Below are 23,881 nucleotides of genomic sequence, written 5' to 3'. Positions count from 1 at the left end.
AACTCAGCTGACGATGCATAGTCGATCACGGATGTCGTCTCCATCTGGAGGTGACGCTAGGCCTCTTTCAGCAGTGGGGAGAGCCTTGGTTATATATGTTTGCCTCCGCAGAGAACACGCAATGTCAGCAGTTTTGCGTGTTGGAGTTTCCAAGGCGGTTCTCGCTCGGCTTTTGACCTTCCACCCGAAGTCTGCAATGTTTTCTTGGCAGCAAGGCGTTCCTCCACCAAAATGGTAAACGCCTGTTGTTGGCATAAATTTATGGCATGGTGCATGGACAAGTCAGTTGATCCTCCTTCTGCCCCTCTTTTTGAGGTCCTCTGGTTCATTCTTTCCTTAGCCCGTCCGGGTTCTGCTTTGGGCACTCTTCAAGGCTATTTATCCGCTATCTCACCTTTTCTTAGATTGTCAGTGCAACCTTCTCTTTTCAAATCCCCTATTGTTGGAAGATTCCTCAAAGGTTTTACTCATTTGTATCCCCTCACTTGTAGGAAAGTACCCTCACTTTCTGGGAGCATCTGAGTGGCCAGGCAGATGACATCAGAGCCTGATAGTACTTACCTGGTTAGGTGACCAATCCCCCTTTTTAGGGCTATTTACGGTCCCTCTCTCTTGGGTGGGTCCTCAGATTCAGCTTGCAAGACTCCAGCAGGCCTCCTCTGCAACCTCTGCTTCGACGTCTGGCCTCCGGAACTGCGGCTGGAACCTCCAGGACCCGACAAGCTGCTTCCAAGGAGAAAGGACTCTTCAGCAACATTGTTCCCAGGGTGCCTGCCAGCTTTGCAACATTTCCCTCGCTGTGCATCCTCAGAAGACTGCACAAGAAAAAGAAGGAATCTCCCCTGGAGTGAATGAGTCACTCCCCTGCAGCTGTAGGCCCCTACAACAAGCTACACCTAGCTGCGTGAATCCCCTCTCCTGCTGAGCTGCGTGGATCCTGCATCATGGGTGGTGGTCCGGAGTAGTCCTCTTGATCCTCTTTGCCAGCTGTCCAACTTTGGTGGAGGTAAGCCTTTGCCTCCCCATGCAGGACAGTACCCCCATTAACCATGTCTCTTGCAGCTGCAAAGGCTTGTTTGCAGCTTCTCCTAAAGATCTTCAGGCAACGTGTAGCTCCAGCCCCCAGCACTCCATCCTGCAAAGCACAGCCTTCTGCATGGTTCTCTTGCAGCGTGGGATCCTCTTTTGTAGTGCTGCATGGGTTTCTTCTGCGACTCCTGTGTCCCCGCCCTGTGGGTGCTGCCTTTCCTCCTGTGGACTCTCTGCAACGCTGAGGGTCCCCTGTGACTCCCCCTCCTGGGTTGAGTCCTCCTGGACCTTACTGATCCCTGGCAGCACCTCTTTTCCACTAACTGTGAGTTTGCCTTTGCCAAGGCTTGTTGGTGGAAATCCTAAACCGACACCCATCTGCAATCTTCCTTCCGGCGTGGGACAACTTCTGCATCCATCAAGAACTCTTCTCCCGCCCCAGGGCTGCAGTGTAGACATGTTCTTCATTACCGTCGACCAACTCCTGCATCCACAGCTGGGTGGGTAGTACCTCCTAATCCTCCCGGACTCCACTGTGACTCGTGGACTTGGTCCCCTCTCTCACAGGTCTTCTTTCTTTAGGAATCCGCTGCTGGTTTCCTTGCAGTCCTCTCTAAATGTCTTCTCTTTCTTCTTTTCCTCCTTTTGGTGGCTTGAGGAAAATCCAGTGCTTTACTCCTGTATTCCTGGTCCCTGGTGGGTACTGTGTTACTTATCTCTGTGGTTTTCTAGTACTCCCATGTCCCCTCTACACATTTTACTTGCCTAGGTGGGGGTACCTTGCTTGCATTCCATTTTTATTTAGTATATGGTTTGTGCTCCCCCTGGGGTCACTATTGGTTATTGCTATTCACTGTTTTCTAACCTTTTCTATGCCTGTTTCTGATTACTAGTGTATATATTTAGTGTATTACTTACCTCCTAAGGGTGGGTCACCTGTCTAGTATACTGTGGTGATTTGTTCCAAAAATAAAGTACCTTTATTTTTGTACCACAGAGTGTTTTCTTTCATATGTGTGAGTGCTGTGTGACTACAGTAGTATTGTTGAGCTTTGCATGTCTCCTAGATCAGCCTTAGCTGCTCATCCACAGCTGCCTCTAGAGAGCCTGGCTTCTAGACACTACCTGCACTTCACTAAGAGGGGGTACCTGGACCTGGTATAAGTACCATGGGTACACACCACAGACCAGGCCTGCTTCCTACAGTTAAGATAACTCATTGTGGTGAGCACTTGCTCTGAGTATTCAAATATCTGTGAACCATGGGTTCTGTTCAGGCTAACTTAACTCAATCTTTCAGGCTCAGGAGGTTAATTGCGATGACTACAAATCTTAATTGACTACTGTATATTGTAGGCATACCTATGGGCCCTAAACATCACTACAAAACATTGAAGACTTGTACAAGGGTGGGGGGGAGATTAGGAACATTGTAGGAGAGTGAATATACAGATGGATGATTAGGGAGACCAGGCAGACAGTAATCTCTACAGAGCAGTCAGGGAGTATTACAGTACGATACAGGTGTTGCTTGAAGATATTCATTTTCATATCCTTCTGGGATGTGGAGAAGTGTGGCAGCTTGTCGGTTTGGTGGGGAAATGTAGTTCCAGCTCATTTAAGGTCTCATATTTTCTTTTTTTGAACTTTTGTTGTAGAGCTGTGAACTGTTGCTGCAGGTGTTGCACTGCTTATAAGAGATTGTTATTTATGATTTGGTTTTGGTGATGTGTACATTCCACACATGTACTGATTATCCACATATACAGCATATAATTTATATATACTGTGCATGCCTCTAGAATCTGTAATATACTATCTGAATGATTCATTGGGAAGCCTTGAATTATATTTGTATCTGCTTATTTATCATTAAATATATACCATTGTATGTAACATCACAACAGGTTGAATATGCCTTGTAAACTGGAATAAGGATTAGCTGTGTAATACGTCACAGATTGCTGGGATGTAAATAGTCCATGCCATCAGGATCACTCTTTCCACCTGTGCTCTTAAAGCATTCATACATGATATTATGTGAATAGTGAGGTAAACACACAAAAGGTTGATGGAAGGCATGCTTGCACATAGTCTAAATTACTGCCACTTGCTCTGGGTATCGTTCCAACCCATCGTTTATCGCCCACTATGCCACTCCTGGTAGGGTCCCGCCTAATGCAAATCAGTACTGCCCATGCTCCTCATGGGAACAGTCCATCTCGAACTGCCAGGTGACACCCCACCAGATGGAAATACAAGGAACCACAGACTAGTTTCTACTATGTTAGGACTAATTGGGTATAGCTTGGATCCTGTGGCACAGCGAGCTCTCAAGCAATCGTTGGTTCTACTATATGACTAGTGAGGTGCCACAAGGATCACTTCTTACTCCAGTGCTCCTCAAGCATTAATAGGGGGTATTGCGTAACAAGAGAGGTGTCACAAAGATCACTAAATGCTCCTGTGCTATTCCAAGCATTCATAGATGATAATACGTGAATAGTCAGTTACCACAAGGATCACTCCTGTGCTCTTCAAGTATTCATAGGTGATGCTACGTGAGCAGTGCAATACCACAAGGTTCACTGTTCGTTCCTCTGCTCGTCAATCTGTATCTCAAAAGGGACTATTTTAGCATCATCTGTAATAAGATATAGGTACACAGCATGTATATCTCCTTACAATTAGTTGTGGCTCTTTTACATTGGCGAAAGAGCATCGCCCCCTGGCTAAGCCAGGAGCTGAAAAAGATAAAACAATGGCTTAGCCAGCAGCATGTTCAGGGAGGGGTGGGCTAGACCATGGGAGGTGGGAGGGGGGTTGAGGAGAGAGTGCACCTAATTGTGAATGTGTGTTTGGCTGGCCATCTCAGGCCGGCAAAACACACATGCACATTTAGGTTTTTCCAGCCCGGCTGTGTTGAACAGCTGGGCTGAGGAAACTGCACAGACTCCCTGGGTTGTATCTGAGCAGCAGTCCAAGCCACTCAGACCAATCCTGACATGATTGCTCCAGAGCAATCACTGGTGTCCCAGTGCTGAGACACCACATCAAGGGAAGGAAGAGGGGCAAAGTAGCAGGAGGCGACAGCAAGAGTTAAGTTGTTATTTCGTTTTTTTTCCCCCTTCCCCTTCCCCGGCCCCTCCCCCAACCCGCCCCTCCCGTTGGGATTTGCGGCAGCAGCCGCGGATTACAGAGGATGCTAAAATAGTACCTTTCAGGATACAGGTCCATCCTTGATTTACAGAGACTGATTAAAAGTCATTTTTCTTAATGATGCCTCATCTCAAATAATGTATGTGGTTGTAGGCTCTAATTGGGTTTTGACAAATGGTGACACATCTTTGGCAGTGCATGTTTTCCTGCCCTGCACTGTCAGTGTACCTCAACCATGTCTTGGAGAAGAGGTAAGGGTTTATTATTGTTGGATCATTAGCCTACCTACTATGGCATTTTCTAATGGTTTCTCAAACCTGTGGTAAGGGAGGTCTGATACTGTTAGCATTCCAGATTTGGAGGGGGTGGACTGACAATATACATGGAGATCTATAGAGGGCCCAATAGAACCCCCAAATGCTATTCTGACTATGAGTGACCAGGGTGGAAAGATCACAGAGTGCTAACTTATTTCATGGAATGTTGCAGGGTATGACACTATGTTATTAGACCAAGAATGGATAAGGTGTCTGGCTCAGTATGATTTTATCCTACTTCAAGAAACCTGGTCGGAGGGGCAGACTGCCTGGGATGGCTATCAAAGGTTTGCAGTTCCGGACGCTCGCCCTAAAGGGGGTTTAGTTACCCTAATTCATTTCTCTAAAGCACCGAGAGTGTACCAAATTAACTGTAACCACCAGGGTATATTGATTGTTTGGGTAGTTTTTGCTAACAAAATTAATGTCCTATTGGTAAACGTTTACAATGCTGTTTGGGAATCTGGGTGTCAAATTAGGGTCCTTTTCTCAGTTCTCCAGATTCTGAAGTGAAGACTAGAGGAGGCTGGGATGGAATTTTGTGCTGTTGTGTCAGGAGATTTTAATGCCAAGATAGGGCAGCATACCACAGTGGTGAACCCTTTTGAGTTGGATTACGAGGTATACTTAGCTGAGGGTTCACAGCACCCTAGTGGCAGGGACCTGATTAAGAGCTTACGGAGTTTGGGTCTTCTGAACATTTGCGATATTGCAGCTGTGGGTACAACCAGGTCCCAACTTTTGAAGGTTGAGGGGCTGGTACAACAATTGATTATATCTTTGTGTCCCCATGTTTAAAAAATGTGGTTATGTATGGGGAGGTGGTAGAAAAGCACTTTAGTGACCATAACCCCCTCACAGCTTTCTTCAATTTCCCTGAGGTTTTATGCAAACCAGGATGGGGAAGGCCAGTTCCGCTGAAGGCAAAAGATCAGGGTAGGATACTTGGTTGGAGACAGGTAAATATCCAGCAAGTAGTAGAAAGGGTGGTGGGTGACAACTTAAATTTATTTACAGGTATACTTCTGGCAAAAGCTCCCAGTCCAGGGGAAGTTATTGATGCTATGCTTAGAGTGAACATAGCTTTTAAAGATCGCTTGTTTGTAGCTGCTCAGTCCTCCCGTAAGTATAAGGGTGGATGGTTTAGTAAGCCCTGTTATGAGGCTAAGAAATATCTGAGAAAGGCCTTAAATGAGCACCCTAGAGACAAAGCACGTTAGAAATGCGAGGGCCCAGTATAAAATTGTCTTGAGGGCAAGAAAGCTAAAGCTCAAGGAGCTAGCTTGGGAGGAACTGGAAACGTGCAGTAGATCATAAGAATCCTGGCCTGTTTTGGAAGGTTGTAAACAGGGGACTTATTGAATCAGAAACTTCTGAGGGCCTGGGCTGTAATATTGTCCCCGGGGCTTGGGTGAGTCATTTCTGTAGAATATATCAGGGGAGTTCTTTAGGAGATAAATTGGTTAAACAATATGATGATCACCCCAATTTAGCTATTAGGTTTACACTACAAGAGGTAAGGGAGGCGCTCCATGGCAGCGCTAGTAATAAAGCTCTGGGCCCGGATACAATCCTAATGGATCTCTATAAATCTTGTCCCCAGCTACGGGGCGCCCATCTTGCTCAATGTCCTCAATGCAGCAGTTAGTGTGAGAATTCCTGTCACTTGGAGATCGGCTTGTATTATTCCTGTGTATAAAAAGGGGGACCGAAATGATCCCAAATCTTAACGCCCAATTTCACTTCTTGATTCTTTGGCCAAAACTTTGGGATGGATTATCTTAAGGCGCACTGGGGTCTGGATGGCTCAAAATGCAATTTTGAGCAGGGTACAATAACGGTTTTAGGGAAGGGCTTGGTACCCAGGAACAGTTTTTACATCTGCTGATGGTGATTGGGAAATATACACAAGCCAAGAAGGGCACCCTGTACCTTGCATTCATGGATCTTAGTTGTGCCTTTGATAAGATCAATCGGAGTAAGCTGTGGGACAGGCTAATTCGGTTGGGTATGGATCCCCAAATTGTGAAGCTGCTTCGGAACCTCCAATTAGGAACTAATGCAAACGTGAGGGTTGGGATAAATGGAGAATGCTCAGACGCGTTTGAGCTTAATAGGGGTGTGCACCAGGGGTGCATACTGGCTCCTACCCTTTTTCTTCTGTACACAAATGGGTTGTTTGACTGTTCAGTTGAATGATGTAAGGATGCTCCCAAAATTAGTGGTAAGAGAGTCCCGGTATTGATTTATGCGGAAGATGCAATGCTCATGGCCCGCACTATGAATAGCCTTTGTTAGGCGAATAGAGCTTATGAAAAATTTATGTCAGCTTTAGACCTAGAGATAAACTGCAATAAATCAAACTTCATGGTGTATGGGAAACCACTGAGCAGGGTGGGGGGCTGAAGATAAGTGAGCAAGTAATCAGCAAGGTTCAGGAATTCCCCAATTTAGGGGTTAGTTTTGATGACAAGGGCACCTGGAAATCTTGTATTTCCAGGAGAGGAGTAATTTTTAATGCAACAGTTAGTGCTACATTTGAGTTTGCCGCAAGGGTGGGAAATAAACCTATTAAGCCCTTGCTTGACGTTTATAGGTGCAATGTCTCCCATTCTTGCTGTATGGGGCTCCACTTTGGGGTTACACGGAAAATAGGGCCCCTGCGATAGAGGAAAATCACTTCTTCAGAAGACTGTTAGGAGTTGGTCAAAATACCTCTGGCTTTTGTCTGCATGCTGAATTGGATCTAGATTTTATAGAAGATACCATCAAGATTGCGCCTTTCATGTTATGGCTATTTGAACTAAAGCTTTTGCCTCTTTTAATAGAGACACCCTGCGGGACTGCATGGCATGTGATCACGCAAAGGATTTCCCTGATTGATCTATATAAGAAAAGTAGCCTTTGCTCTGGGGTGGCGGATATGTTCGAGGCTCCGGAGGGTCTAACGAGTTCTGACAAACGGTGGGCTAAGGAAAATTTCTTCAAAATTATGGGAGCTAAGAGGGAGGAGGAGGACCTGAGGAAAAAATCAGTAAGGGATTTTATAATGTTAAAGATGGGGTTGGGTCCAGAGACCTACCTCCTGGAGATAAGAAATGTGAGGGAAAGGACTCCTATTTCGCAATTCCATTTAGGGGTTATCAGAAGTAATCTGTTTTTTCCGTTAGGACAGTTTGATTAAAAATCTATAAAACCATGCCCTTGTGATGGAGTGTCTCTACAGACTTTAATTCATTTTACTTTATTCTGTGATTTTTATTCTCTCTTTAGGAGACGTTACTTATTCCCCCTATTGAGGTCTAGGGGTTTTGTGCAATATCGTCCAGCTTTTTTGTGGCTGCGTATGGCTTCTGATGCGCTGGTGTGACGGGGGTGGGATCCTTTCTTACGGGAGCTGTAACCTGGAGGAACAATCTAGAGTATTTTAAAATGATTTTAAAAAAATTATCTGATTGAAATATTATCTTCTTAATGAAATTTAGAATGTAATTTTTATAAGTGTTAAAATATTTAGTAGGACATGAGGTGATACATAAATTGGTTTAATGAATTTCTTTTTCAATGTTGTGTAAAAGTATTCATTGTGCAGGATAGCTGCACGATTGTATTTTTTATAGTAATTTTTGATAGTGCTATGTGATGTGTTGTTTATTTATTTGTATGGTTGATAATTTTCATACCGACTAAAGTGTTTTGATTGGGTGAGGGAGGTCAAACGACCTTCCAAACATGGAAGGCTGGGGACATCCTTCTATATAGCGAACAATGAAAGGGTACGTCCTCCCTAAAATACCAATCAGCATAAAGGTGTCCCTCTACAAGAAGAGACATTGTTCAATAGGGGGGGTGATACATGCCGCGCCTGTACACCATCTCAATAAGAGGTGAGAAAAAAAGGAAATGAATCCTTTTTTATAACTAGCCCTCACCCACTCTAACAGTGGCATGCTTGATCATCGGGTTCACCCTGACTCCTAAAAGTCAGTGTGGGCTCAACCATGTTACAGGGAGGTCTTTGTAAAGTATTGTTTGAGGGAGGCATAACACTTAAATAATAATTCCTCATCCACACCCATGGTATCTTTTTGTTGGCAAGGTGGATGGGAAATATTAAAAATAACTATGAATGGGGCATTAAGGATATTATGGTCCTACGTCCCTTTAATTCGCCATCATGTTTCTGCCCTCTACTACTGGCCTAAAAAAATGTCCTGGGCATTCGTCAGGGCGGGATTGGTATTTTTCAAGTGGCATGCACACTAAGTCAGGGCATGCTAAGGCAGTCTTATACATACCTTTCCAGAAATGTACCTGTGACAAAATAGAAGTGTGGCATCAGAATTTAGTGCCAAAATGTGTATTAACATACATGGTGCGCACACCTCGCACATGTGACTTCATATACTTTAAACTATGATTATCGCGCATCTAAAGTTTGGTGCTGCACTCATTACAACACCGCATACAAACTTGCGCATGCAGGCCCGTATTTATACTTTTTTAGCGCCACATTTGCGTCGTTTTTTTACGCAAAAACGGCGCAAACTTGCAAAAGACCATTGTATTTTGTAGGTTTGCGCCGTTTTGCGTCAAAAAGCGGCACAAATGCGTCGCTAAAAAAAGTATAAATACGGGCACCAATGTTTCACAACAGCGTTGCAAAAATCACCATGGTGCATCCTCCGTCTCATACATAAGTATACTTTATTGTGTTCTGCGACCAAAATGTGAACAGAAGCGCCTCAGGTTCCGTAGTAGTATTCACAAAGTGCACACCCTGGCCCGTATTTATACTTTTTTTAGCGCCGCATTTGCGCCGCTTTTTGACGCAAAACGGCGCAAACCTACAAAATACAATGGTATTTTGCAAGTTTGCGCCGTTTTTGCGTCAAAAAACGACGCAAATGCGGCGCAAAAAAAGTATAAATACGGGCCCCTGTGTGGACCAGAAGGCATGTGAAATGCACACATCGATAACGGCATGCTGTGGATGCTCTCACAACCTAGAAATGGGTAAACTGTACCCCATAGGGGGCGGAAGCAGGTTGGCCCTGTAGTCAAACTTTGGCTATCCCGTGGAAGACAAACAAAATAGAGGGGGAAACAAAGGGAACAATTCCGAAGTGTCAGCTTTTTCAAAACACAGGTAACCTATATTAACCTGAAATGCAGTCATTTTAACAAGATCCATGCTGCATAACTCCAGGGCTTTGGCCATTATTGCCGGGTTTTGTACTTACGCTGTCAATGATCCCTACCATCTATTATGTTTCTGCCCTCCCCCGCTAGTGATCCTGTAATGCCGAGGGAGGGGCATTATATCCCCCAGGGTCGAACCAGCTGGAGCTTGTTTAACAAACTAATCAACCAATGGAGTCGCCAGATAATTACCCCCCCCCCCCCCCCCCCCCCCCCGACGGCACGGAGGTTGCTTGTTGTACCAGATAGAGCCCCGGGTGTTACGAATTCTCTAGAATACGGACTCTAATGTCCATGCAAGTACTGGTGTTAATGAGGGTGTTTGGAGGGCGAGCGCAGTAGCGGGCAGTCCACGTTGTGCGCGTCAAATGCACAACTCGAGGATTCTGGGAGATGTAGTCTCTCTGTCTATTGCTATGGATGCAGTATACTTTAAGGAGAAAAGTACTGTCTTGGAGCTTGATTAATGTCTACTACGTTTTTTTTTTATATTTGGGAAGAAATCTTTACTTAAAGTACTCACAGATTTTGCCATGATTTTGCTTTTCACGGAGTATGCGCACTCAATATAAACAGATTATGTTAACTCGAATTTTCATAGTAAATTTCATAGATAGCTTAAAGCCCCTTCATAGTTATTTTTATTCTTTCCCATCCATCCCGCCAATAAAGGGATACCTTGGTTGTGTACGAGGATGTTTTTTATTTAAGTGTTACGCCCCCACAAACAATACTATGAAAAGAGCTCCCTGGAACATAGTTGAGCCCACCCTGACTTTTAGGGGTCAGGGTTACCCCTATGATGAAGCATGACACCATAAGAATAGGTTGGTGTTACTTATAATAATAAAAAAAAACCTTTATTTACATTTTTTTCTACCTCTTATTTAGGTGGTGTACAGGTGTGGTGCACATTAATGCCCCCCCCCCCCTCCGTCCCCACTTGAACAATGTTTCTTTTTGTAGAGGGATATCTTTATGTTGAGTGCATTTTCTAAGGGTGCCAGTGATTGCTTTCAAGAACATCCACTCTCTTTACACCCCTTAGAAGAAGAAATTAGATGGCATAGGAGACCTGTCCATAACTGTTGGGCTGTGTAGGGCTAGGACTATGAACAAAGACTTGCCAGCCTCGTCCTAAACTTGAAAATCGCCAAAATATGTGAACGTCCTTGGCACTGGCCACACTTCAGAGAACAGCACCTGTCTGAAAACTCAGGAGTGGTGAATGACTCTGAAAGCTTGTAGATGATCCATTCTCAAGGCCCATACTTATTGTTCCTGCAGCTGTAACCAAAGGTTTGAAACAGAAATTAGTTACCCGTTATTCCAGCTAAAAGTCAAAATGAGTTGCCTACAGTGGAAAGGCTTGAAGTTAGAGAAATATTTGCTTTATAGAAATTGCAAGCCAGCAATTGCCTCAATGAATGCTTTTGTTACATGCACAGTCAGCTGCTACCAGACTCTGTGAAAGGCATAAACACGACTATGAAATTGATTCTAAAGATTCAGACGTGTCCACGGTGGGGGGCTCTGCCCTCTGAATGTCTTCTGCCTCCAGGTGTTGCAGAATCTTCTCCAGTGGCAAGGGATAAGCCTGATCCAGTTGTTCCTTTGGCACTTGGAAGGCTTTGGCAATGTAGGTCTCCATGAGTGGAAAGTCTATATTGGGATCCACAGCTGTGATGGCGGCTCTTAGATCATCCACTGCCACCTCCCTGTAAAGCAGAACAATGATATATGATTAAACAGGTTTCAGTGGCACGGGCCAGTCATTCTACTACACCATCCATCTTGGATGAGGGGCATAGCTACCAAAGGTGCACAGGCACAAGGGCCCAGATATGTTGGATGCCCACTTCAAGTTGACTGCTATGAATTCTGTAAACACAGCTAGCCTGGGCCCTAGATATGTTTACTCTTGGGGTAGGGGTGTGCAAGATGGAACAATTATGGAGGACAGGAAAGCGAAATGAAAGAAGAAATGAATTAAACTGGGAAATGTGAAAGATAAAAAGGAGAGGAAAAAATTAAAGAAAGGGAGAAGGAGAAAAGGATGAGCAAATTGAATAGGTATGAAGAGAAAGAGATAATAAACAGATGTAGTGGAAAGAAAAAGAGGAAGGAGATGGAAGCCAGAGACGTCAAAACAAGATAAAGACATAAGAGAAAGGACTAAGTGGAAAGACAGAACAGGAAGAGTAAGAGGAAAGAAAATGGTAAGGTATAGAGAGATGAAAAAGGGTATGGGGTAACCTGGAGAGACGGGAAAAGGGAGAGTGAGAAGACAAAAAATGGAAGAGTGGAAGGTGATGATTGAGTGGGGAAATGAGACAAGGAAACAATAAGGCGGTGAAGGGACAGATTAGAGGGAATGGAGAGAAGGATAATAGAGGGACAGGTGGAAATAGGAACGTAGAGACCTGTTGTTCTCCAGTATTATATCTTTTATAGATTCACATGTTTGAATCTTCCCCGTCGTCATGGTGGGAGTCCCACGGTAACAGCAATAAAAAAGCAATGCTAGTAGATAGGCCTCGGAAAACACTTTGAAAACAATAGAAGTGTTAATCTATTGACACTGTTTTAATGCATCCAGACTTCAGCCAATTAGAGCAGAGACCCTGAAGCACTCTTCCCATGTAGAGCCACCATACCTCAGATTTCTTACAGCACATCTTGTTAGAAGTCTCCCTGAGCTCTGCTCAGGCAGTGTCTCAGCTTTCACCTTTTGACCCGTCAGCTCTATTTCTGACTTTTGGGCCTCCATCTGAGATACAGGGTTTGGAGTTTTTTTTACTTGTTTGGACAATGGTTGAGTGTTCCAAGAAAAGACTGTTAAGGCCTTGCAGGACCTGTGGAAAATCTAGGCTGTTTTTGGAAGACCCCCACAAGGGGTGTTTATACTGCCTATACCCTCAACACAGGCCAAAGGAATGTAAGTACTACTGTCCTTTCTTTGCCAAGACCCTTAAAGACCGGGAAGGCCGGATTGCTTCAGACAGATTCTGATTCTAACGGCAATGAAGGAGGACACATTTCTTCTAAAAAGTGCAAAAATGAGGATCCTTCCTCATCAACCAAAGATGTTAAGAGGGTGAAATCCCATTGCAAGGAAATCAGTTCTGTGAGGTTGAGTGAAAAGGTATCAAAATGGACCGTCTCACTGTCATAGAAGATCTCCCTCTAAACCTGCATCGGTCCCAGTGACACCTTTTAAGGAACCAACTCCTCCGAAAACTTGTCCATCTATGGATCCATCAACAAAAACTACTTTGTTGACGCCAGCATCGTCGTTGAGAGTCAACGATGTAGTTAAGTTCAACAACTGCCACTATAGCGGCATCGCTGATGCCTACTAGAAGGACAAGGATGACCACTTCATTGTCATCGTCGAAGGCAATGACAATGACTACACCGTCATCGATGAGACCATTGGCAGTAGCTAGAATTTCAACAGTAAAACCATCTATGCAGTCCCACAGTCCCCTGTCAATGAAGATTCCATCAACGAAACCATCAAAGGCAGTTAAAGAGACCATCATTATTTCTACAAAGGGCATTCCAGTGTCTTTTTAATGTGACATATCCAAAGTGTCACTTTTGCCTCCAGGTAGGCTATTGGAGATGCAGGACTCTGTGGATGAAGGTCTGTTTGGCCCTTTGTGCAGCCCACCTAAATTAAATGTCAAGTGTCAAGAGACAGAAGATGAGGATGTCAATCAGGGTCCTTCCACCTATGTTCCTGGCGAATACTCTTTTTGCGAAAGAGAGTCTGCTCAGGGGATGATAACTATCAAGATGAACTTGAGGAAGAACATCAAGCCCAAGAGCCCACTGCTCCTGTAGCTTCTCTCTGGTTACTGATCTGCGTCTCATGATCATTTACTACTGCAAACACTTTCCAGATGCGAATCCATCAGCTCCACTGACTTCAAGGTGCATGGTTGTTCTTGATTTGCCGCCTCTCCAGAAAAGTTCTATAGCATTGATCCAAAAAGAGAGACCTATTCCTCCGTCCATCACTGCTAGAGAGACCTTGGCCGATAGGGATGGCAACCAGCAGCCTGAAGGAGAGATTCCTTTTCATTCATCAGGGGACAAGCCTGAATGGGATAACTATGTTGCTCTCTCACTGGCTTCACCTTCTCCGACTCCAGCAGATTCACCACCAGCGGATATAAGTGGCTTCCATGACCTCTTGGAATGTGCATCCAATTGTACTGATTTACAGCTCCTGACAAAGCATATCAAGTCCTGACCACCCTAACAGACCAGATTCCAGCCCTATACCCAGCAAGGATTTCGGTCAACTTATCCTTCACAGGCAATTTACAAGGCAGCAGCAGGTTCCATCTACCTTAGACAGCCAGTCTGGAGACACCCTCCGACTAGAGGAAAACAGCAAGACTCCTCTAGGAGAACACAATGATATGTGCCTGGCACCTATTATCTCTGACCCACATCAATTCGGCAATTTCCTTTCTAAACTACACTCGTTGGAAAAACATCTCTTCCAACAAATGGGTGTTAAACGTAACCCAGCACTGTCACACCCTAGAATTTGTTTAAAAGCTTCCAAATGTTCTACAGCGCCGAACATTGCATCGACATCTAGTTCTGCCGCAGCAGGAGATCAGTTTGATCCTTTCCAAAAATGCAATAGACAAAGTCTCGTTCGACCAGTGCAAGAAGGGATTCTATCCCAACTTGTTTCTCATCAAAAAGATCTCCTTACAGGAAATTTGTGGATCCAGGGGATTTCATGACATCCTTGGATCTGCTGGATGCCTATCCATATTCCCATCCACATTAAGCATCAAAAGTTTCTGCGGTTCAAGGTGGCAGGGAGCCATTATCAGTTCAAGGTGCTTTCTTTTGGCCTTCAATCCACCCCAAGGTCTTTAGCGAAGTGCATGGCTCCAGTGGCAGCTTTTCTGAAAAGTTAATGGCACCAGGTTTTCCCTTAACTTGACGACTTGCTGATAAAAGGACCCACCTTTCTTTCGGCTAGAAACTCAACTCTTGCAGATCTGAAGCTGTTCGAAAATCTGGGCCTCAAACTGAACAAGGAGAAATCCTCAATAATTCCCTTAAGGTCAGCAGTTTTTCTAGGAGCAGTTATAGACACTGACATTGCAAAGGCTCTTCCTCCTCCGGAGAGAATTCATCATCTCAAGACAACAATGACATCTCTGTCAGAAAAAAGTTCACTGCTGTACAAAAGTACAAATCATTGTTGGAGATTATGTCAATTTGCATCCCATTAATTTCAAACTGCTGTCTTTGTATGCATCCCTTACAAGAGGAGTTGGACGAGCAATGTGTTCAGTGCAAGAGAGCCTTCGAAGATTCCATTACAATCACTCAAAAGATAACGTCAGTGATGTCTTGGTGGATGGACACAAACAACATTTCAGAGGGTCTTTAATTCATTCCAGTAGGACCACACAAAATGATGACTTTGGATGCCTGCCTGGAGAAATTGGGAGCTCACATCCAGGACTTGGAAATTCATAAGACGTGAACCACCCAGGAAGCTTCTTCTCACATCAATCTCCTGGAGCTCAACACAGTCCTGGGCTCCACAACTCATCAGTACTAGTACAGACGGACAACACTATTACCATGTTTTGCCTCACAAAACAGAGGTACAAGATCAAGGACTCTCTCACCTCAAGCTCAACAGATTTGGCAATGGGTGCTCAACAACAACATCACCCTAAAGGTGGAACATGTCCCAGGAGAACAGAACAAATGGGTGGATACCCTAATCAGAACAAACAATGCCACAAGTGGGAACTCAATCAGCATCACCTAATGCAGGTGTTTCAGCACTGAGGAGCACCCAATCTGGACCTTATCACTACCCTACCTACCAAGAAATGCCGGTCATAGGCCAGTAGGCACCCGCAACCAGGCTCTCGAGGAAATGTATTCCATCTGTCATGGATGGGAATGTTTGCATATGCCCTTGCGCCGATTCCGCTCAGCCCCAAGGTAATCCAGAAAACTGAACAAGAGCCTTGTTTATACTTCTAGCTCCAGCTCTTAGCCAAGAAAATACTGGTTCACAGAGGTTCTTCGCCTGTCAGAGTGTTCAAACCTCCCTTTCCATCCAGCGGAGGATCTTCTTTCATTAAATAAATAAATAAATACATTTTTTATTTGCAGATTCGATCTCTAAACGTGTCTGCTTGGCTCCTCATTACACTGAGTCTGAAACTGAGGCTCTCCGAGGATTGCAGAGTGATTCTGCGGCAAGCTGGAGCGGAGTCCACACATAAATGCTATTCCGCAAAGTGGAAAAGGTTTTGTGTCTGGTGCAGCTCTTAGTCACTGCATCCCATTTCCTTCTCTCCTGAACAAATTCTTCCTTACGTGTTGCAGCTTGCAAAGTGAGGTTTGACACATTCATCTATTAAAGGACACCTGGTGGCTATATCCAGATTCAGGAGACGTAAAAGAGAGCTCTCTTTGTGGTCCAACAGTCTGGTTAAGAAGTTTAAGAAGGGCCTGTGTAAGGCGTATCCGCTGGTAAGGGTTCCAGTGACAAAGTTTGTGTCCTAGAAAGTTACATTTCTCTTCAAGGAGAATTAGTGAAATTCAAGCATTAACAATCCATGAACCATATTTGCAGTTTTGAGATGACAGGGTAGTTTTGAGAACCAACTACGTTCATACCAAAAGTACCAACAACTTTTCTCCTCAATGAGCCTGTGGTATTACCAGCTTTTTTTTGTAACCTATCTTTCCCAGTGGAATAAGTATTACATTTACTTGACATTAAACGCTGCCTCAAGTTTATCCTAAACAGAACTAAAGTCTTCAGGAAATCTGATCAAATCCTAGGGCCTCATTAAGAAATTGGGGTTATTATAACCGCCAGGTTTGCGGCAGCAGTCTGAGCACCACATTACAACTGCAGTGGTTGCGTCACAGTCGGGCTGCCAGCACCACCAGAATTAGTTTTCCCGGCGGTCTGGCGGTCATGGTGGTCCTAATCCAGGAGGGCAGCGCTGCCCTGGGGATTACAATTTCGATCTCCGCCAGCGATTTAATGGCAGTTTCACGGCCATGAAAAGGCTGATGGAGAACAGGTGCAGGGGGCCCCAGGGAGGCCCATGCATTTGACATAGGCAGTGCAGGGGCCTCCCGGGTCAGCACCGTCACAATTTTCACTGTCTGCAAGGGTGTTGGTGCACCCTGCACACAACAGCATTGCCCCCGGCTCTATTACGTGCTGGAGACAGTGCTGTAGGTCATTTCCTGCTGACCCAGCGGGTGGAAACTGAGGTTTCCACCCGCTGATCCAGCGGGAAACTCATAATTGACCCGGTGGGGAGGCAGCAACCTCCCCGTCGGAATTTCAGGGGACAGGCTTTTCCGTATGCCAAAATTGTAATGACCCCCCCCCCCCTTAGTCTCCTTTGCTTCACAGAGGAAAGGACGAGCTCTATCAAGGGTGAGTATTGCTTGCTGGGTAGCTGAGGTTATTACGTTCTGCCATGAGAAGGCAGGGAGACCGCTGTTGGCAAAGTGAAGGCACACTCCATAAGATAGGTTGCTGCTTCATCAGCCCTGTTTGCAGGGGCATCACTTCCTGACATCTGCAGGGCAGCCTTGTGGGTTAATGACCATACTTTCACAAACTATTACTGCCTGGACTCTTGGCAAAAAAAGCTGATGTGACAGTCAGGCAGGGCACGTTACAGCGCCTCTTTTCCTAAGGTATATAAGTTTAAAATTGTTTTCTGATTAGGGATGATTTAGATATGTCTCTCTCTTCCTTTATTGATTTATATGCTCTGAGCTATGTATATATGTGTATGTACTGATATACAAGTTAACTTTTAACAGATGTTTCTTCGTATATAACGTGCTTGCATCTTTGAATATCATTAATACTATAATATTAAAGTCAGTGTTGCAAATGTTTTCTTGGAGGGATGATTTGCCTAACCTGCCTCCAAAGGTCTTTTAAAACTGCTCGCTAATCTGATTCAAGCATGTGAATCTATTGAAGATATAATACTGGAGAAAAAAACAAGTTACTTGTCTGTACACTGTGGTTCTCCAGTATTAATGTCTTTCATAGATACACATGCAATCCGTCCTCCTCACCATTGTTATATCTCTTATCCTTCTTTATTACACTTGTGCTCGAAATCTAAGGTATGGTGGCTCTGCAGGGGAAGAGTGCCTTAGGGTCTTTGCTCTGACTGGCTGAAGTTTGATTGCATTGAAACAATGTCAATAGGTTAGTACTGCCTATTGTTTTCAATGGGTTATCTAAGGCCTATCTTCTAGGATTGCTTTTGCAACAGGGAATATTCATGCATGTGATTCTATGAAATACATTAATTCGGGAGCACCAGAGTGTACAGGTAGATAACTTGTCTTTTACCATAAGTGCAGCACGTTCAGTGCCTCCTTAATCCAGGGGTGAGAGGGTGCCACTGCACCACAATTATGGCTGTCCTTTACCACAGTGCCAGATGTAGGGGGCCCATTTTCCTATCTTGCATTAGGGCCCATGGCACCCCTGCTTTACCACTGTCTTGGATCTCAGCCTACTGTACCAGCACTGCCCAAGAGGTGTGAAATTATGTGCAAAAGAACGCAGCACAAACTTGAACAGACACTTCACTATTCATGCCCCAGGCCCTCTATAACATCCAGGCTGTCTGTAACATTTCGTGGCATTGCGCGGCCTTCGCCAAATCAACATGTTAGCAGACATTATTGGAGATGTATTTGAATACATTTTGAAGAACAGATCAAATTAAAAGTGTATTGGAGTGATGTACGATTGACAGTCCTTGTAAGATCTACCAGAAAACATGGAGGATCATACAATTAATATTATGTTTCCTGTTACTATCAACCAGAAAGCATGTATGATCAAGGAATGAATGGTATACTTCTTGTTTTCGAATGTGCTCTTAAATGAAATAAGCATGCGTTTCCCTATGACATATGAACAACACAGGGAATTGACAAGCTGTTAAAAATTGCCATGTTATGCACAGTTTTATATGTTGTACGTAGGCAGAAACAAGGAGCGTAATATGCTATTTAAGTGTGAAGCAGGGTCATGGCACTTACATTTTCTTCTGAGTGGCCTTTTCAATGTGTGCACCACTTATTATTCTGCAACTTAGTGACCCTCCATGGAGCTACTGCAAGACAGCAGGTGCCATCCCTATGCAAGGAAAATGTTTCCTTAAAACTGACCCTAGACAGGTTTGATTATCCTCTTTCATTTGTACTATACTATTCTATCACTAGGTCTATCATTCGGGACTGCTTCAGCTGTCTTGTCAGACTATTGTTCATACAAAACCTGCACACATTGAGGGGCTTTGATCAGCGGGCTTTATCTATTGGTCTGTTGAACTGGCATTCACATTTTGCTTCCACCCACTACAGCTACAACATGGGACATTGAGTCAGCCCACTGCCTCCCTTCACTTTGAGTGACTGCACAAATTCTATGCACGCTGTTCAAAAGTGTCTAAAACTCGTTCCTTTCTCTACAGTGACAAAACTGATTTCAGCTGTGCTTTTTGGTGTTTTCATTTTTTGTATTAACTTTGAAACCAGCTATTTATTTTGCCTGTGCTTCATGTGCCCGGTTAGATTGTGTTTCTTTTGCTCCTATAAAGTGTTTATATGACATTGTACTATTGCAGCTGTCTACAACTTGATGTTTCGGTCAGGTCAATTAATTTTATTCTCCTGCTTAAATAACAATAAATAAATGGCACATATAAAACTCTGGTTATGACATCACTAGCAAAATGGCCACATCACCAAATGTTTTAAAATTCAACTTAAAAAAAAAAAAAAAAATCTACATTTTGTATTGCAAGCATATGACTTTTAAGTGGGAGCATGTGTTCTTTCTTATGGCACATGGTATCAATAAAAATGAGGAAGAAACACTAACCACTGTGCCGGGGTGATATGGCAATACCAGACCAATTGGTATTACCAATGCTTGTTTTATTTGGTTTCTAATTTAAATTTACTCACGTAAATCTTTGCTTGAACAGATCTTGCTAGACATAATTCAAGTAATCAATTGGCCATACTTAGTAGTGTTGAATACATGTGTTAACTCTACAGATTTGGGCATCCATCCGTAAAGTACAAGAGAAATTGATATTCAATACCAGACTTCCACTAAGGCTGAAGAATAAGTAACTTTTGCCCATCACGTAGTCGCTAAGTGCAGCAATGATGAATGAAAGCCAAAAAATGAAAGGTTCCTCACAATGCACTACAAGCTCGGAAGGATTGTAAGGGCAAGTCCAGAGCAGCATGGACGTCGATTCGGCAAAATGGCAGGGGTTGAGGAAATGAAAATCATATAACCAACTTCTGACTCAGTGACATCATAGGTGTAACATATAATCTTTGACACCGAATCCTCCGAGGAAGTGATTTCACATGACCTTAACTCTGATGACATTGCTGTAATTAACAGCTTCTTCAGTACACAACTGTATGACAGCACAACAGATACTAACACAGATAAATGGCTATTTAATTAACATCTTCGTTTTACATAGAGCGTGCCTGCTGACATGATAGAAACGTTGCACATTTTTCTTTTTTATTATGTAATAAATTATATGGTATTTGGAAGACATGAATATAGAGAAACAAAAGCACAAAACAAAGCTGAGAATCCAAATTATTTGTACCACAAACTTCCATGATTTGTAGGCTCCCCTAGTGTATACCCCAAGCGTAGAATGTACTGGTAAATTACAGTACGACGAATCAAGCGATTTAAAAAAATAGTTTTGTCCACATGTATCTCTTCATGTAGGCCATATGTTGTTATTGACTTGTATATATGTATGTATGTGGCATCTGTACAGCACATACCTTGTCAAAAGAGGGTCAAAGGCAAGCATAAAGACAAGTGATAGGAGGGCTAGCTGGTGTGTGGGCTGCTAATGCACTGTGCGGTTCTTAATTTGTTCTTTAGCATTTTTAGGTTTTGATAATCATTACTTGTAAGCCGTTATTATTTCATTGAAACACATCATTTTCCATGTGTTAATCTGCAACATCTTGTTTACAAATATTTTTTATTTCATTATTTTAATTTGAGCAGGAAAGCATACCCTACACTGCTGAATTAAGCTGTTTAATGGCCCAGGTCAAAGTGAGAGCTGCAGGAAGTAACCATCAGTGGACTGTTTGCCTTCTGTTCTTGGCATTGCCTTGACTACCGCCGAGGCCATGGGTCGCAAAGGCAGTGCCAGGTGACGCAGCTGCGACCACTACCAACCCCCAAATGACGTCAATGCAGAGCAGAGGTAAACCCATATTTATTGTGCAATACCTGTACAAACCAGTTTGTGCAGGAATCACAGAAACAAGAGGTACAGAAAACTTTTCACCCCCGACTTTCCCCGGTCCTCGTTACCTTTAACAGGCCTAACCTGCGAAATGTAACGGGCGAAAAAAGCCTGGTAAATACTAAGGACATGGGGATTTTGGCACATAAACTACCAAAACGTGCATCTCATTCCCTATTCTTAGGGGGAAATTTACAATTGGGGGTATTTATCACACCAGATAAATTCCGATCCAACGGGCATCAGATTTTATTCGATGGAATAAATGGCACATCCTCCAGGACTCTGAATGTACCAGAGGATGTCCCAGCATTGTACAGTGCAACCAACTAGATTTTCACTAGCGTGTGCAGGCACTATATGTTTCTCACATAATGGGGCACATTGCTATGTCAAACAAACTATTACCTGAACATGCCATGTGGGGTGCCCCGTGTGTAAGGGACCCCATACTCATCTTGTTCTTTACCAACTTTTCTCAACAGGTTTTCAGCAGTGAATACGCCAATGTGATTTTGGATTTTGGCCTCTAGCTAAACTGCTGTCACTCCACCATTTGTGGTGGATAAGTTTTCGTTCCATGCCAGAAACAAGGGCCCCTGTCCATAACAGAAAGTCTGCCCATCGGCTCAACAATAAATCTGCATGGATTCAGTTATGAGCAAGAGAGGTGAACCCATTGCATTTCTGGTGGAATTTTGATATTGCCCACCCCAGAATCTAGACTTTAGTTGTGGCAATGCACAAACACAAAGTGCACAATAAAATCAAATCAAAACAGACTTTATTCCGGTTTTGACAACAAAACTGTAAACGTACAAGACAACAGTACATCGGTGTATAAATACAGATCAAAAATCCATTGTTGATCTTTTTCTGACTGCGCCCTTTAAAAAACTCGCTCCATAAAAACAAGTATGGTCACTAGGGATCATTTGTCAATATAGCAGACAGAGCAGGCCTAACTTGAGCAAAATGTAATTCCTTAAGCAACAGAAATAAAAGAGCCTTGTGCAGATCACTATGAAGGCCCCAAAACTTTATAAAGTGCAATGTATCATGTCTGGAGAATGAATCACAGCTTTAGGGCTTCATTGGTTCAACTTGGTCCCAGCCATTGGGCACTACCAATAAAATAATGAAACAGATTTAGCCTAAATCTGGTTATTAAAAAGCATTGGTTTGCGTTGGTGACCACTGTAAGATAAGACCCAATAGAGGGGAATGCTTTTAATAAAACAATACATGTAATATAGAAGACAGTGTGCTCTGGCCAAGAGATAACAGGCATCTGAGTAAATGTTTTTTCCTAAATGTGAAATTTAAAGGGATCCATTTATCCACGTCACTACCATATGAGACAGCCGAAACATATTTTGCCAGGTAAATCTGCAATAGGGTTTTGATCAGTTAGTAACCCAATCTGGCGCTAAAATCAAAACCTGAGGAAACCGATGTTACCAAAATATGTTTTTAGTGCGAATTACCTCAGTCAAACAACACTCCCTGATAGTTGGAATTGATCAACCCTGCAGATGTTGCATCATTGCGCCCTAAAAGATGTAGTTTTAGTAGATCTAGGCCCAGTTACCTTAATATGTGATTTACACGTAGCGGGACTTTCTGTAAACCGTCTTGGGCCATGGTGAAGGGACTACTTGTCCCAGACTGATCTGCCCCAGGAGGAGAGGCTGAACATGACTGCATCACCGCTCCTCACCGCCTGTGCTATAAAGCGCCAAGAGTCTTCCCGCAGTGCAGGACACCTAGCAGGACTTTCTGCACGCTGCCTTGAGCCTTGGTGAGAGGACTACCTGTCCCAGACTGATCTGCCCCAGGAGGCCCAGCCCGCTGTACATCGCTGCATCACAGTACCTTACCGCCTGCGCTACAAAGCGGCAATAATCTTCCTGCAGAACGAGACACCTACTGGGCCTTTCTGTACACCGTCTTGGGCTCTGGTGAGGGGACCACCTGTCCCCAACTGCTCTGCCCCAGGAGAAGGGGCTATAAATTGCTGCATCACTGCTCCTTGCCACCTGCTCTAAATAACGCCAGGAATCGTTCTGCTGCGCAGGACACCTAGCGAGACCTTGTGCATTCTGTCTTCGTCCCTGGTAAGTGAACTAACTACCTGTCGTAGACTGCTCTGCCACAGGAGGAGAGGTTGTACATCGCTGCATCACCGCTCCTCACCGCCTGTGCTATAAAGCGACAGGAGTCTTCCTACAGCACAGGACTTTCTGCACGCCATCCTAGGCACTGGTGAGGGTACTACCTGTCCCAGACTGCTCTGCCCCAGGAGGAGGGGCTGTACATCGCTGCTTCACCGCTCCTCGCTGCCAGCGCTGTAAAGTGTCAAGACTCTTCCTGCGTTGTGGGACTTTCTGCACGGGAAGCAGCCTAAATGACGAGTCTGGAACAACAAGGTGCGTTGTCCACGAAAGCAGAACTACTATACCGTTTTTCTCTGCCTTAACCGTGCATGCCCTGCACAACGAACATGCGTGGTTAAGGCAGAGGAAAACAAACATAGGATGAGAGGACGCGGACAGATAAGTGGGGCTGGGGTAGGGTTTTTGGGTAGTTTCAGGGGCGAGGGTGGGGGGTAGTTTTAAGGGCGGGGGTAGGGGGTCAGGGTAGTTTTAGTTTTTTAGGGGCAGGGTAATTTTGTGTTTTAGGGGCAGGGCTGGGTAATTTTAGATTTTAAGGCGGGGTAATTTTAGGTTTTAATGGCAGGGGGGTTGGGGTAGTTTTAGGGGTGGGGTTGGGGTAACTTTAGGGGTGGCAGTAGTT

The 23,881-nt window shown here is 44.1% G+C and overlaps 1 protein-coding gene across 1 annotated transcript in view; it reads right to left on the bottom strand.

Annotated features, from left to right (window-relative positions):
* Positions 1 to 10,390: 10,390 nt before the first annotated feature.
* The window catches only part of TSNAXIP1 (translin associated factor X interacting protein 1), a 340,170-nt gene continuing 326,679 nt past the window's right edge, over positions 10,391 to 23,881 (bottom strand). Inside the window, exon 16 of the mRNA XM_069217569.1 lies at positions 10,391 to 11,425. Coding sequence (XP_069073670.1) covers positions 11,194 to 11,425 — 232 coding nt within the window. The 3' untranslated portion in view covers positions 10,391 to 11,193. The remainder of the gene's footprint in view (positions 11,426 to 23,881) is intronic.

This window comes from Pleurodeles waltl, chromosome 12, assembly GCF_031143425.1.
Source record: "Pleurodeles waltl isolate 20211129_DDA chromosome 12, aPleWal1.hap1.20221129, whole genome shotgun sequence".
NCBI lineage: Eukaryota > Metazoa > Chordata > Amphibia > Caudata > Salamandridae > Pleurodeles > Pleurodeles waltl.
Note: the sequence above shows the minus strand (reverse complement) of the source record. Positions and strands in the feature narration are given on the sequence as shown.